Below are 14847 nucleotides of genomic sequence, written 5' to 3' on the forward strand. Positions count from 1 at the left end.
AGGGAAGGCCCCCCACTGGGGTCTCCGCGCTCCCACCCCGCCCCCCGCCGCGTCCTCTCTACTCCAGGTGGCCTCCCCACCCCGCGCACCTGCGCGCAGCTCCTGCGGCGGTTCTGGTCCCCGGCCGCCAGGAGGGTAGCCCCGGACCGGGCCGGGCCAGGTCGGGCCAGGTTGCCACCGCGCGCGGCAGAGGGAGCCCAGGTGCCCGGCACGTACCGTGACACAGGGGGCGGGTGTCCCCAGCCGCGCGCGTGACTCCGCCCCGCCCGCCCCCGCGCGCGCGCGCGCGCTCCGCGCCTCGCCCGGCGCCGCCGCCGCCGCTCCGGGTGCTCCTCGTCCTCCGCGGGTGCCCATGGAGGCGGCGGGGGACGCGCCTGCGGGGAGCCGCGGGGCCGAGGCCCTGCTGGGCGAGCTGGAGGCGCGGGTCCAGGACGTGGTGAGGGCGAGCTCCTGGTGGGAGCGCCACGGCGTGGACTGCGCCATCCTTGCGCTCAGCCTTCTTGCCTTGCCGCCTGGTGAGGGACGCGGGGACAGGGCGATAAGGGGCCCGGCTGGGGTGGGGGGCGGGGGCGGGTGATGGACAGGGCTGGGCGGGGCCGCGTCTCCGTAACACAGCGCTTGCCGGGACCCCGGGACACTCCAACCCCGAAAGTCTGGGATGTCCTGTCTTGTGTTCCCAGCGGAGCCCGAATGGCATGAAGGGCAGTGGAGGAGGAAGTTGAGCCAAGTCAGGAGAGGCGGGGAGGGAGGAGGTGGCCTGGGGAGGAGAGAATGCTGCTTGGGGACCCCAGGTGGGGCTGGGGTATGTGTGAGGGGACTGAGAGGGAGGATGAGAGCTTCCCCTGGGCCTCTCCTGATCTGGACCCCTCCCCACGTGCCCCTCCCTCATCCCTCCTCTGGCTGGGGCACAGAATCAGGCCTCCCAGCGACTCTTTGGTGAGTCAGTGGGGCTCTGTTTTGTCCCAGATCCTATGGGGAGAGCCAGCCCCTCCCCGACAGGCCACAGCGGGACCTGCCTCACCACTGTGGCAGTCCCCAGGCTGGGCCCACTTGGCCTGGGCTCCCAGGAGTGGGAGTTGGAGTGTTTGGGCCCAGATCTTCAAGAGCCAGAGAAAGACCCTGCCCTGACTGTCCCCACCCAGCTCTCCTTTCTCCACACAGGGTTCCTGTGCCTGCGCTCCGAGAACCTCCTGGTCTTTGCCCTGGGCATCACGGTCCTGGGTGTGTGCCACTACACGCTCACTGTCAAGGGCAGCCACCTGGCTACTCACGGCGCCCTCACCGAGTCTAAACGCTGGAGCAAGATCTGGATGCTTTTCTTTGTGGAGGTGAGGCTGGGCCGGCGTGGGAGCAGCCGTGGGTATTGTGTGTGCACCGTCTGTGTTCTGCGTGAGAGTCCACGTGTGTGCCCTCGAGGGCAGCTGCAGCTGTTGGTATGTGGGCCCAGGCGTGCAGCAGGTACTCCAGTGTGTGCGTGCCTGTGTGTGCGTGTGCATGTCCCCAGGTCCTGGAAAGGGCTGTGTGAGGAAAGTCAGCAATTTACCTGTGGTGGCCCACGCAGCCTGGTCACCCATTTCTCCTGGGAGGCGCTGGCTCACCTCTTTGCAGTACTGGGTCAAGGGCAGTAGAGTGCCCTGGCTACACCCTCTGAGGCCTCCTGGTTTTGCAGTCAGGGTTTAGGATGTGAACCATGGACCAAAGGGCAGCGGGCACAGGGGCCTGGTGTCACAGCATCCCAGCTCTGTGACACCCCTCCCCGCCTCCTCCCAACACCTGACCCGGCCGAGCCATGCTGAGAAGGCCGCTGCTTCCCCAGGTCTGTACCAGGAAGGATCCTTGCTGCCCCCCACTTCTCCCGCCCCCTCCTCCCCGTTCTGCCTTGACTTCCGGACACAATCAGGAAGGTGAAGGTTTCTGGCCAGGTTGTCCTTCTCTCTGGACCCACCTCAGGCCTCTCAGTTCCCTTATGAACCAAAAGGAAGGCCCTCCCCCACTCCCTCCCCCTCCCATGGCCCTCAGCTCCCTCATGAACAAACATGAAAGGTGGTACCAGAAAGAGCCCTTTTCTGCCAGGGAGTGGTTACCATGACCAATTGCCTCAATTATTCACTTTTAATAATGTCACGCAGCTTTATAAAAATTTACATAACTGCATACACACACACACACACACACACACACACGACATTTTGTAAAATTATACCACATTCAGAGTTCCCGCTGCAGCAAGGCAGGATTGGTGTCTCTGCAGCGCCAGGACATAGGTTCAATCCCTGGCCCGGCACAGTGGGTGGAAGGATCTAGCGTTGCTACAGCTGCAGCTAGTAGGTTGCAGCGGAGGCTCAGATCTGATCCCTGGCCCAGGAACTTCCATATGCCTCAGGGCAGCCAAAAAAGAAGAAAAAAAAATTATCTGAGTTGGGTGAGAGGAGACATGGCCCCCCAGGGCTCTCCTTGCCCTCATTTCGCCTTGTCACCTCCTCTTCACCTGCACACATTTCTTAAGTCCTCAAGGTCGATTTCAAGACCTTGGCATTCCCCTCGTGGCACAGTGGAAAGGGATCCGACTAGGAACCCTGAGGTCGCAGGTTCGATCCCTGGCCTCGCTCACAGGTAAGGATCCGGCGTTGCCATGAGCTGTAGTGTAGGTCACAGACGTGGCTTGGATCTGGTGTTGCTGTGGCTGTGGTATGGGCCAGCAGCTATAGCTCTGATTAGACCCCTAGCCTGGGAACCTCTATATGCTGCGAGTGTGACCCTAAAAATACAAAAACAAACAAACAAAAACACCCTCTCCTTCCCACAGGGCCCTGGGCCCTGGTCCCAGCCAGATTCAGAGATACAAGCCCAATCCTGGTGCCAGTCCCCCAGTTTGTAATCACAGGCAGGGGAGAGACCGGGCAGTGGTACAGTCACGTGGGGACACGAGAGGAAGGGTTACCTTTGCTTGGATTTGTCAAAGCTGTGCTGAGTCCCAGGAGACGGGGCAGCTGAGAAGGAGGAGGTGTTGTGGGCTCTGCACTGACTGCCTGCTGGGGAGTCCACTGTACAGACATGGCCCAGTGCTTCTCAAACTTCAGTGTGAAGCTGAAGGGCCGGTGGCCCTGGCTTGACTGCTTCTCACTCCGTTTACCAAGCTGCCCAGGTGAATCCGATACCCTGGGCCCAGAGTCCTGGGGAACACAGTACCTATTGTGGGTGCTGAGCGAAGGCGGGGAGCTGAGGACGCCTCCACCGAGAAGTCTTCCCAGACTCCTCAGCTGGGGCACTCCAGCAGAACCACCCGAGGGACCCAGGCAGCTGGGGGTGCACACCATCTTGTCCCCATGAGCCCTGGGGCAGTGGCTTCATCTTTGCCCCTTTGTCTCTAGCTCCTGGCACAGGGCTGGACTCAATATTTGTTGATGACCCCGGAGGTGACATGGGGACAAGGTCCAGGGGAGAGCGGGCTGATGGAGGGTCACAGCTTGGAGGCCAGAGAGCCCTGGCGTAGTGGGGGAGGCTCGGCTCCCACCTCGGTGGCCTTGTGACAGTGGCTGGTATGCTGCAGTCCATTGCAGGGCAGGTCCCATGTGGGTAGGAGATTAACCTGAGCGGGAGGCCTCTGATTTTCCGCCTCTGGCCACCCGCTGGGGAGGATCCAGCTCCTGGTGGGAAGGGGGGGATGGCTCCCCCTCCTCAGCCCGCTGGCGTGGGTGGGGGGAGTGGAGGCCTTGGTCGCATGGGCCAGGCAGGGGACAGTGTCGGGGTGCCGCCTTTGGACACCCTGGCTGCCTGACCTTGGCATATTACTCAACTCAGCATCTAAGCGCTAGTTCCCTGGCGTAACACAGTGAGAATGATAACGTTACTCCCCCATGAAGCCAGCGTGAGGGTTAAACAAGACCTCGTAGATCTTCCTTTAGGGCCCTGGGCCTGATTCTTCCATGTTTGCCCGAGTAGTAATTTCCCTTTTTTTCCTCTGGAGGGACCGCCCAGTCAGCTGCAGGGAAAGGGTTTAGTGGGTTTTGTTGTTGTTTGTTCTGTTTTGTTTTGCTTTTGGTTTTTTATGGCCACACTTGCCAAATATGGAAATTCCCAGGCCAGGGATTGAATCCCAGCGGCCGGTGCAGCAACGCTGGATCTGCTGTTAACCCTCTGTGCCGGGCTAGGGATCGAACTCGCGCCTTCACAGCCACTGGAGCTGCTGCAGTCGGATTCTGAACCCACTGCGCCACAGTAGAAACGCCTATTGCTTATTTTTAACTGAAAGGCTGACCAACTTATGCAAAGCTCAATAGTGGTGTGTGTGTGTGTGTGTGTATGTGTGTGTGTGTTGAGGGGACTGTTTGTTGAGACCCTGGACCACCACGTGTCCTTTGTGTCCCACAAACCACCAGCTCTTGCTGCCCAGGATCACAGCGGATGACCTGGGCCCCCCCGGATCCCGACTCTCCCCCTCTGCCACGTCCTGTTGTCCCTCTCCGGCCCTCCTCCTGTGGGTCCCTGTGCTCTTCCCAAACCATGACCCTCAGGAGGCACCATCTGTAGAAGAATCCGGTCCCCTAGTCGCAGCCGGGTGTCAGCTGAGTGTCACTGGGGCATCTAGCTTTTGTCTGGTTTGTCTCAAGCTCTGCGGGCAAGAGCTGGGGGCAGGACAGGCCCTCACTCTCTCTGACCCACTGGCTCTGCAGGGAAGGACGGGCAGGATGGAGGGGGAAGCTGACATCTGGACTGTTGTGTTTCTCCACTGAAGTATCCACAATCACCCCCCCCGCCCCCCGTACCAGGATGAACTTCCTCTAAGACCCGTGTCCCGTCTGCCTGAGAATATTCCATTCCCCCTACTCTCTGTCCCACTGACTCTCTGCCCACTGGTCACCCTGGCCTGTCTCTCCATGTCTTGGGCTCGGTCACAGGGACCCCCCGGTTATATTCTCAGGCATGGCCAGGGAAGGGCTGCAGGAATGTGGGGGGCCAGCCACCGTGCGGGAGGTCCTGAAGCTTGGGACGGATAAACGCTCACGGTCAAGAGGGCTGTAGGGACTTCCCTGGGAGTCGCTCACTATCGAGATGCTTCTCTGAGTGGGAGGGAACAGGCCGTGCCAGTGCCTAAGCTCCACTGGGTCGGTCTCCGCTCGGAACCCTCCTTCTAAAGTCAGCTTTGTGCTGTGGGGGCGGAGTCGCAGCTGGTCCCCGCGGAGCACAGGCTGGCTCTGCCCTGGGGGAGGGGTGTCCCCCTGGGGAAGGCGGGCCCCTTCATCCAAGTCCCCCGCGGTGGTGGTGGAAACAGAGAACCCCCAGCCATGTCGTGATGCTCGAATGTTCTCTTCCTGTGACTTCAGTGCGGCCAGGATCCTCGGGGCCGTCTGCGACCTTTGGCTCCAGCAAACCCCGAGGGGTGGTCATCTGAGGATGTCCTCCTCTTAAATGTTTTAATTTAAAAAATAGTATTTAGGGAGTTCCCATTGTGGCTCAGTGGTAATGAACCCGACTAAGATCCATGAAGACGCAGCTTTGATCCCTGGCCTCAATCAGTGGGTTAAGGATCCGGCGTGGCCATGAGCTGTGGTGTAGGGTGCAGATGCTGCTCGGATCCCAAGTGGCTGTGATGGTGGTGGAGGCCGGCAGCTCTGATTCGACCCCTAGCCTGGGAACCTCCATATGCCACGGGTGCAGCCCTAAAAAGCAAAATAATAATAATAATGATAAAAATCCTGACTATACCACGTGCTCCTTATGGGGCGCTTACTCTGCATAATTCATGTGAATTACCTCGTTTAATAGTCATACCTCCCTTTGAGGTCAAAGCTATTATTACCTGGGGGGGGCCTCCACCGGCCCAGGTGGCGTGAAGGCTGCGGGAGTGCAGAGAGGGGGCGGCGTGGCAGGGATGGCAGGGACACGGACAACGTGTGCAGAGGTTTTTGGCTGTCCTGACTGGGGTGTGTCTGTGCGTGTGTACATGTGTGCACATGCTCCTGGCATCTAGCGGGTAGAGGCCAGGGTGGCTGCTAAACCTATGCACGCAGGGCGACCCTTCAGAACACGGCATGACCCAGCCCCAAATGTCATCGTGCTAAGGCTGAGGACCCTTGCAGAGAGGGTGCAGGAGGAGACCTGCCAGGCCAGGCTGGCCAGGCCCAGAAACGGGAAGGTGGTTTCAGGCTGAGCAGATGTACAGAGAGAGGCCTGGATACAGGAACTTAGTGCATGAGGGACCCACAGAAATCTGGGGTCGCTTGGAGTTCCCTTGTGGCTGGCTTTGTCACTGCTGTGGCTCTGTTACTGCTGTGGTGCAGGTTCGATCCCTGGTCTGGGAATTTCCACATGCCCCAGGAATGACCAAAAAAAAAAAAAGGAAAGAAATCTGGAGTCACTGGAATCTCATGGCGACTCTGGAGAAAAGAGGGCGAGAAGACCTACGTGCAAGGCCCTAGCTTTGGCCCTCACCGTGGTCACTCCCTCATCCAAAGGCGCCAACAACAACAAAAAGCAGGAGTTCCTGTGTCGTGGTGCAGCGGAAATGAATCCAATTAGGAACCATGAGGTTGCAGGTTCGATCCTTGGCCTTTCTCAGTGGGTTAAGGATCTGGTGTTGCTGTGAGCTGTGGTGTAGGTCACAGACACAGCTCGGATCCTGCGTTGCTGTGGCTGTGGGGTAGGCTGGTGGCTACAGCTCCGATTGGAACCCCAGCCTGGGAACTTTCAAACACTGCAGGTGCGGCCCTAAAAAAAAAAGGCTAAGGTGCCAACACAGCACTGTATCACCCAGGGACTAGAACCCAGGGACTCATGTTCTTGGCTGAGAATGACTGCCAGATGTAGTGAATAAAAATCCAGGAATCCCTGTGAATTTTGAACTTCAAACAGCGAATGCAGGCAGTATTGGGGATGTGCTCTATGAAAATTAATTGGTTGTTTATCTGATATTCTTTTTTTTTTTTTTGGTCTTTTAAGGCTGCACCTGTGGCATATGGAAGTTCCCAGGCTAGGGGTCGAATGGGAGCTGCAGCTGCCAGCCTACACCACAGCAACTCGGGATCCAAGCCAAATCTGCCACCTACACCAAAGCTCATGGTAACACCGGATCCTTAACCCACTGACCAAAGCCGGGGATCAAACCTGAGTCCTCATGGGTTCATTTCTTCTGAGCCACGACAGGAACTCCCAGAAGAGATGTCACTTTAATTGACAGGTCACCCACCCAGCTTCTGTACCTCAGTAAGTTTACAGAAACTGAAAGCAGGTGTTCCTGCTGTGGTGCGAGCCCAAATGCCAGTGTCTTGGGAGCACTGGGACGCAGGTTTGATCCCCAGCCCAGCACAGTGGGTTAAGGATCTCGCGTTGCCACAGCTGCGGCTTAGGTTGCAACCTTGGCTCAGATCTAATCCCTGGCGCGGGAACTCCACATGCTGTGGGCGTCCAAGAAAGAAGGAAAAAAAAAATGAGAGCAAAGCCACCCCTGGGTGGGTTACATCATCTGAGAGCAAAGTGCTTCTCCTGTTTTTGTGGCTGCCACAGCCACACTGTTGCTTAGTCAGCATTTACCTGCCCGTCCTCTGCCTTCAGAGGGGCCTGTACAGCGTTGGTTTGACATATCCTCCCGTGTCTGTTGTAAAACTGCGGTTGTGGAGTTCCCGTTGCGGCTCAGTGGTTAAGGAACCTGACTAGTATCCACGAGGACGCGGGTTCGGTCCCTGGCCTTGCTCATTGGGTTAAGGATCCAGTGTTGCCGTGAGCTGTGATGTGGTTCCCAGACACAGCTCGGATCCTGTGTTGCTGTGGCTGTGGTGTAGGCCGGCAGCTGCAGCTCCAACTTGACCCCTAGCCTGGGAGCTTCCATATGCTGTGGGTGCGGCCCTAAAAAGACAAAAAAACAAAAAACGGTGGTTGTGACATCATAGCCTCCATCTCAGCCTCATTTCATTCCAAGGAGAGCGCCTCTGCAGGCAGTGGGAAGACAGAGTCCCTTCTGTCCTTTTCCTGGTTTTGCCTCTGCTGTCTGGACCTCGAGCCTGGATCATGCTCTGTTGCAATAAGTGGCTCACCCCAGAGGACTATGGCTTATCGTGAATGGGACCTGGGTTCAAATCCCCACCTCTGCCACCTGCTTTGCCAAGGGACCTGGGGTGGTCACGTGGCCTCTAGCTCAGATTCTGTTTTTATCAGCCTTGGGTAATACCACGAACCCCCTGAAGCTTGGAAGATGAACAAGTCACATGCGTCAAGTGCAGTGTTCTGTTGTCTTTTTATTTATTTATTTTTTTTGTCTTTTTGCTATTTCTTGGGCCGCTCCTTCGGCATATGGAGGTTCCCAGGCTAGGGGTCTAATCGGAGCTGTAGCCACCGGCCTACGCCAGAGCCACAGCAACGCGGGATCCGAGCCGCATCTGCAACCTACACCACAGCTCACAGCAACACCGGATTGTTAACCCACTGAGCAAGGGCAGGGACCGAACCCTCAACCTTATGGTTCTTAGTCGGATTCGTTAACCACTGCGCCACGACGGGAACTCCTGTCTTTTTATTTTTATTTTCTTTTTAGGGCCACACCCGTGGCATATGAAGGTTCCCAGCCTAGGGGTCTAACCAGAGCTGTAGCTGCCAGTCTATGCCCCAGCCACAGCACTGCGGGATCCCAGCCACGTCTGTGACCTACACCACAGCTCATGGCAACGCCGGATCTTTAACCCACTGAGCGAGGCCAGGGATCGAACCTGCAACCTCATGGTTCCTAGTTGGATTCATTTCTGCTGCGCCATGACCGGAGCTCCTATTCTGCTGTGTTTATGGGTCTCTCAGTGACTAGCACTGGGAAAGCTTTCACATCCTCCTGGAAACAGGCAGGCAGCATCTTCAATAAAATTAGCAAAAATCTTCTGGCTTGGATAAAACCTTGGAAGGGGCTGACGTCTGCATGCTCATTTGCATCTATCTGCATGAGAAACACCTTAGCGCCTCTCTTACATTCAGAATGATTGCTCTTCTAGGAGTCAGAGAGCTGCTGTTGCTGCTACCAGCTTCAGAGCATCCATCATGGGGTCATGCCAAAGAAGAGTCACCCCTAGGAAGAAGTCAACTCTCGGTCCCCACTGGGGCACCCTCCCTCTGGTGTCACCATCGTGGACAGTTTAGGAGATGGCCTCCCTTTGCTCCCAGGCCCCTCCTGCACCCCTCCCCTCACTGCTGTGGGCTCAGAGTGCAAAGCAGTGTTATGAAAGCACAGATATCTCCAAGATCAACACACGCAAAATAACTGCCCTCGGATGCCAGGAGTTTTACCTGCAGTGCGTCCAACTCTCTGGCAACCTTCTCAGGCTCTCGGGCTGCAATTATGGGGGGCTGGCCTCCTGCCCCCAAATGCTGTGCAGCCTCACACCCAGTGGACACAGTCGCTTTCACTGGTTGTCACTCCATGGTCAGGGATCCCTGAGCGTTGACATTCAAGGCTGATGAGCTGGGGGTGTAAGGCAGGAAGGCCCCGGAAGTGCAGGATCTGGGCCAGGAGGGCATCCTCAAGGCTCCAGAGGTCCTGCTTGGCTGGCCTGTGCCTGCTGCGGACGCCAGCGCCCTTTCTGGCTCTCCCGTCTAGGTTTGCACATCCTTCACTGCAGAGTACGCCAAGTATGGACACGTCAAGATGCATCATGCCTACACCAACGTGCTGGGCCTGGGGGACTCCAGCACGTGGCGGCTGCCTTGCCTCAACCGCTATGTCTACATGTTCCTCGCGCCTCTCCTGATCCCCGTCTTAACCCCGCTGGTGGCTGTTGGTGAGTTCGCCGGGGCTGCACCCTGCCTGACGCTTTTTTTCCTTTCTCTCCTGGCTTCGTGGAGGCTTCATGGAGGAAGTAAGAAGCCCTGAGTTTAAACCAGACAGAAACTTTCCTTTTTTTTTTTTTTTTTTCCCTTTCTTTCTTTTTTCTTTTTTAGGGCCGTACCCATGGGCATATGGAAGTTCCCCGGCTAGGGGTCAAAGTCACAGCAACTCGGGATCCGAACCGCATCGGTGACCTACCCCATGGCTCTCCACAACTCGGGATCCTTAACCCACTGAGCGAGGTCAGGGATCAAACCCACATCCTCATGGATACTAGCTGGGTCCTTAACCTGCCGAGCCACAACGGGAGCTCCCAGGCAGAAACTTTCTGAGACAGCCAGGCAGGGTAGAAAGAACCTTGGACCTGGGACCAAGTCTGGCTTTGCTCCTTCCTGGCTGGTGGCTGCAGGGCAGATAACTTAACCTCTCTGAACCTCAGGTTCTTACCTGCCCTTCAAGAATGACGTGAAAGAATAATGAGGCCATAGATGTAAAAATGCTTTGTATATGCCTCATACGCTATTGCGTGTTATAATTTTTTTTTTTTTTTTTTTTTGGTCTTTTGTCTTTTGAGGGCTGCACCTGTGGCCTATGGAGGTTCCCAGGCTAGGGGTTGAATCGGAGCTACAGCTGCCGGCCTACGCCAGAGCCACAGCAATGCCAGACCCGAGCTGCATCTGCAACCTACACCACAGCTCACAGCAACGCCGAATCCTTAACCCACTGAGCAAGGCCAGGGATCGAACCCGCAACCTCATGGTTCCTAGTCAGATTCATTTCCGCTGTGCCCTGACGGGAACTCCTGCATGTTATAATTGTTACTATTCTAGGAGTCATGTCATCTGGTGGAAGGAGCAGGGGCTAGGAGGCGGCTAGCCCTGGGTTCAGACCCCAGGCCACCACTCTCAGAGTGACCTTGGTCAGGTGGTTTAATGCTCTGTTTTCTCATCCGTAAAATGGGTGAACCTACTTTTGGAGGCTGTGTGTGGATGCGCTGAAGACCTAGGTCACCCTAGTTTGAGCCAGTAAGGAGCCGCTTCTGTTGGATCGGAACCTAGACCCTTGCCTCTATTTCTGGCCCTTTCCAGAGCGGCTGAGAGAGGTGGAGCTCAAGACGGCTCTGCGGACCCTGGGCCTGATTTCCCTGGGCCTTTACTCTCACTACTGGGTCCTTCTCAACGTGTCTGGCTTCCAGAGCCCCAGCTCGGCCCTGGCCTGCATGCTCATCACCAGATCCCTGCTGGCCCACCCTTACCTCCACGTCAACATCTTCCAGGTGAGGCCTCCCCGACCCTGGGCGCTGGGGGGCCACGGGGACCACTCTCCAGGGTGCCTGGCGGCAGGCTGGACTCAGGTGGTGGGGAGAGAGAGGCCACCTGAGAAACCCCCCTTCCCCCACCCCTCTCCCCCGCCCTCTGTGGGTCATCACAGAGTGTTTGTCCCAGGTAAGGTGTTGGCTGCTCTTCAGCGCTGGCTGCCGATCACCCACGGATCGGAGACTTGTTAAGAACCTTCTCTGCATAGGTTACTTTGTTAAACTCTGTGGGGACATGAGTGCGTCGGCCCCCAGCCCCTGCCCTCAGGGCTCCTACTGTGGTCAGCCCAAGGGAAGTGCAGCACACAGAGGCCCCAGCGCGCATGCGGTGAGGCAGGTGCAGAGAGGTCTTCAGTTCTGGGGCCGTTTCCATAGGGATGGACGCCTCCCTGCTCCCTGGACCAGTGAAGATGCCAGGTTAAAGCAGCCCGCACGTGACCATCCCTGCCCTTACCACACTGCCGTTAACGACTGAATCCCGTGACACAATCTCATAGCTGGAGCCATTCTGCCTGACCTGCTAGAGTGGACGACATGCCTGGCAGAGGAGGCATTTATAATACTTGCTAAGTAAAAAAAAAAAAAAAAAAAAAAATATCCACGAGGAGGCGCAAACTTGATCTTGAACCATGAGTGAGATTTTGATTGAGAGATCAGAGAAGGGCCACTTCAGGGTGAAGAGAAGGCATAGGGATGTGAGAGACAGCGGTGGACAGTGGTGGGCTTAGAGCACCACGGGATCCGAGGGGCTCCCAGGCTCCCTTCCCTGCCCGGATGGGGAGAAGGGCCCAGAGATGGGCCTGCATAGGGAACAGACAGGGTCCCTCGAGAGCTGGGCCGAGAACCTCAGCTCCCTCATACCCTTAGCGGCTCCTGCCGCAGTGGCAGGTGAGGAGGGCAGACGAACCCCGGGTCCCGGGGTGCTAGGTGAGGCTGCCTGGGGCAGGTGGGGAGGCCTACGGCTGCCCCAGGGCGTGACCCTTGCGTCTTGTCACAGCACATCGGGCTGCCCATGTTCTCCCGGGACAAAAAGCCCCGACGGATTCACATGATGAGCCTGGGGGTGCTTAACCTGCCCCGGCTGCCAGTGCTGGACTGGGCGTTCGGCCACTCCCTCATCAGCTGCCATGTGGAGCATCACCTCTTCCCCCGGCTGTCTGACAACATGTGCTTGAAGGTAGATGAGGGCGGGGCTGGAGGGGCTTGGATGAAGCAACTGTCTGTGGGCGGAGGGGGAGCAGCCTTCACGGTTCTCTGACCAGCCGGCTGGGTCACGGGTTCCCAGGAAGGGCAGCCCAGGGTACAAGCAGCGGTGGGGGTTTCTGATCGGAGGCACCTGGGTTTCTTGCTTTTGCCATGTGACTCCAGACAAGTTAACTGCATGGCTCTGAGCCTCAGTTTCCTCATCTGTAAGATGGGACTACGCAGTGCTTACGTTGACAGGCCTTGAGGATGCACTGAAGAAGTGGATCTGAAATGCTGGGCACAACATAGGTCCTTGGTGAAAAGGACCACGGTGTTTAGTTCTTCAAGGAGGACCATCGTATAGTCTGGAGCCTCAGAGAAGGGTGCTGGGGAGACGTCACCCCTTTCGCTTGCCGGCTGGAAATGGGGAGGTGGGAATTCTCCAAACCCCCAGCTCCCCCAGAGCATCATGGGACAAAGCCGATGGGAGCTGGGGTTGGGAAAGGAAGCGTCTCCATGGGGATGGGCCTGCCCACAGTCCTGGCTCAGCGGCCCCTCCTCCCACCCACCTTCTGGCAGGTGAAGCCCGTGGTGTCCCAGTTCCTCCACGAGAAGCAGCTGCCGTACAACGAGGACTCCTACCTGGCTCGCTTCCGGCTGTTCCTCCATCGCTACGAAGAGTTTCTGGTGCAGACGCCTCCCATCACAGAGCTGGTGGGGCTGCAATGAGGGGGTGGGCCCGAGAGTCACCCCACTCTCCCCCCCGCCCCCAGCCCAGCCCCGGCTCTCCTGCTTCTGCTGGCCATCCCTGCGGCCAGGAGGGCGAGGGCCCTTGCCCAGTGGGTGTGGCTCTGTTGCTGGTGATGCACCCAGAGTGTGGAGGCACTGGGCTGGTAGGAGCTCGCGCTGGGGATCCTGGGGGTCAGCTGTCTTGCTTGCTTTTCTGGGTTTTGAGGAATATCTGGAGGAAAGGAATAAAGGTTAATCTGGCATTCTGGTTAATCTGGATCTCAGCCAGCTTCATCTCGGGACTGAGCTTCCCTGCTCTCTGCCTGAGCCTTGGTAGGACTAAGGAGGTAGGGGGTGGGGTTAAGGAGAGGCCAGAGGTAGGGGGCAGGCTGGGAGGGGGCATGGAGAGAGAGGGGTCAGGCCCCTGGCTGGGGCCTCCCTGCTGCCAGCAAGCCCCACACTTGGCCACTGCTTCTTCCTGTGCCCTTTGAGGTTCTGGCTGCTAAGGACCCCTCTTCCCAGGGACCACTGAGAGCAGTTACCTTTGGCAGGTCTTCCTTATTTTGCAGCCAGGAAGCCTGTTCAAGACACTGGCTCAGCAGCTCCCAAGACCCACAGCATCTGTGAGATCAAAGCGTGTGTTTTGTGGGGAGGGCCCTCCAGGGGAAGGCAGGGGAGAAAGGGTATAAATAGCTTTGAACATGACCTTGGCCATCTCCAGAAGTCTGCTTTGTTCCGTAATGTTTACAAGGGGTGGAAGAATCCTCAGTTGAGAGGGAGAGATGCCTGGGAGGGTAGCAAGGGCAGAGAGGGGGTTGTGGGAATAGGTCTGGAGGTCAGATGACCTTAGGAGAGGAAAGAGCAGAAGGAGGGTGCGGTAAGGATATAAGAGCTGGAAGTCGGAGTTCCTGTCGTGGCGCAGTGTTAACGAATCCGACTAGGAACCATGAGGTTGCGGGTTCGATCCCTGGCCTTGCTAAGTGGGTTAAGAATCCGGTGTTGCTGTGATCTGTGGTGTAGGTCACAGACGTGGCTTGGATCCTGCATTGCAGTGGCTGTGGCATAGGCTGGCAGCTGTAGCTCCAATTTGACCCCTAGCCTGGGAACTTCCAGATGCCGTGGGAGCGGCCCTAGAAAAGGCAAAAAGACAAAAAAAAAAAAAAAAAAAAAAAAAAAAAAAAAAAGCTGGAAGTCAAGGCTAAGTGTCTGTGAAAGGGTGGTCTGCAGCCTGGGAGCGAGGTGGGAATATAAGGGAGCCACTGATGCCAGCCAGAGGAAGAGGCCGAGAACCAGGGACACCATTGAGATTCAGCCCAAAGTGGGCAGACTTGGGAGGGGGCTGGAGGCTGTGCTGGCTGGAGGCTGAGGGAGAAACAGAGACGGGGGACCAGAGCAGCTGGTTTAAAACCTTGGCACTATATGGAGTTTCTGTTGTGGCGTAGCAGAAATGAATTCGACTAGGAACCATGAGGTTGCAGGTTCGATCCCTGGCCTCACTCACTGGGTTAAGGATCTGGCGTTGCCGTGAGCTGTGGTGTAGGTTGCAGATGCAGTTCGGATCTGGCGTTGCTGTGGCTGTGGTGTAGGCCGGCAGCTGTAGCTCAGATTCGACCCCTAGCCTGGGACTCTCCATAGGCCACAGGTGCAGCCCTAAAAAAAAGAAAAGAAAAAGCTTGGCATTATGGCATTTTGGCCAGATACTTCTTTGTCTGGAGAGCCTGTCCTGTGCACTGTAGGATGTTTAGCAGTGTCACTAGCTTCTATCCACTAGGTTCCCGGAGCCCAAGTTGTGACAATCAAAAATGTCTGCAGACAT

General features: G+C 57.1%; 1 protein-coding gene across 1 annotated transcript; it reads left to right on the forward strand.

The window, feature by feature from the left end:
• The first annotated feature begins 324 nt into the window (after positions 1–324).
• Positions 325–13294, forward strand: FADS6 (fatty acid desaturase 6). Its single transcript, NM_001244792.1, is given in 6 exon segments — positions 325–515; positions 1162–1328; positions 9575–9755; positions 10891–11078; positions 12115–12294; positions 12882–13294. Coding segments are annotated over 6 exon segments (1029 nt in total). The 5' UTR covers positions 325–352; the 3' UTR covers positions 13032–13294.
• Positions 13295–14847: the final 1553 nt, after the last annotated feature.

Source organism: Sus scrofa, chromosome 12 (genome assembly GCF_054392235.1).
Source record: "Sus scrofa isolate SSC_HxYL_T2T_F1_AM1 chromosome 12, Sscrofa_HxYL_maternal_Yorkshire_Landrace_v2.0, whole genome shotgun sequence".
Classification (NCBI taxonomy): Eukaryota; Metazoa; Chordata; class Mammalia; order Artiodactyla; family Suidae; genus Sus; species Sus scrofa.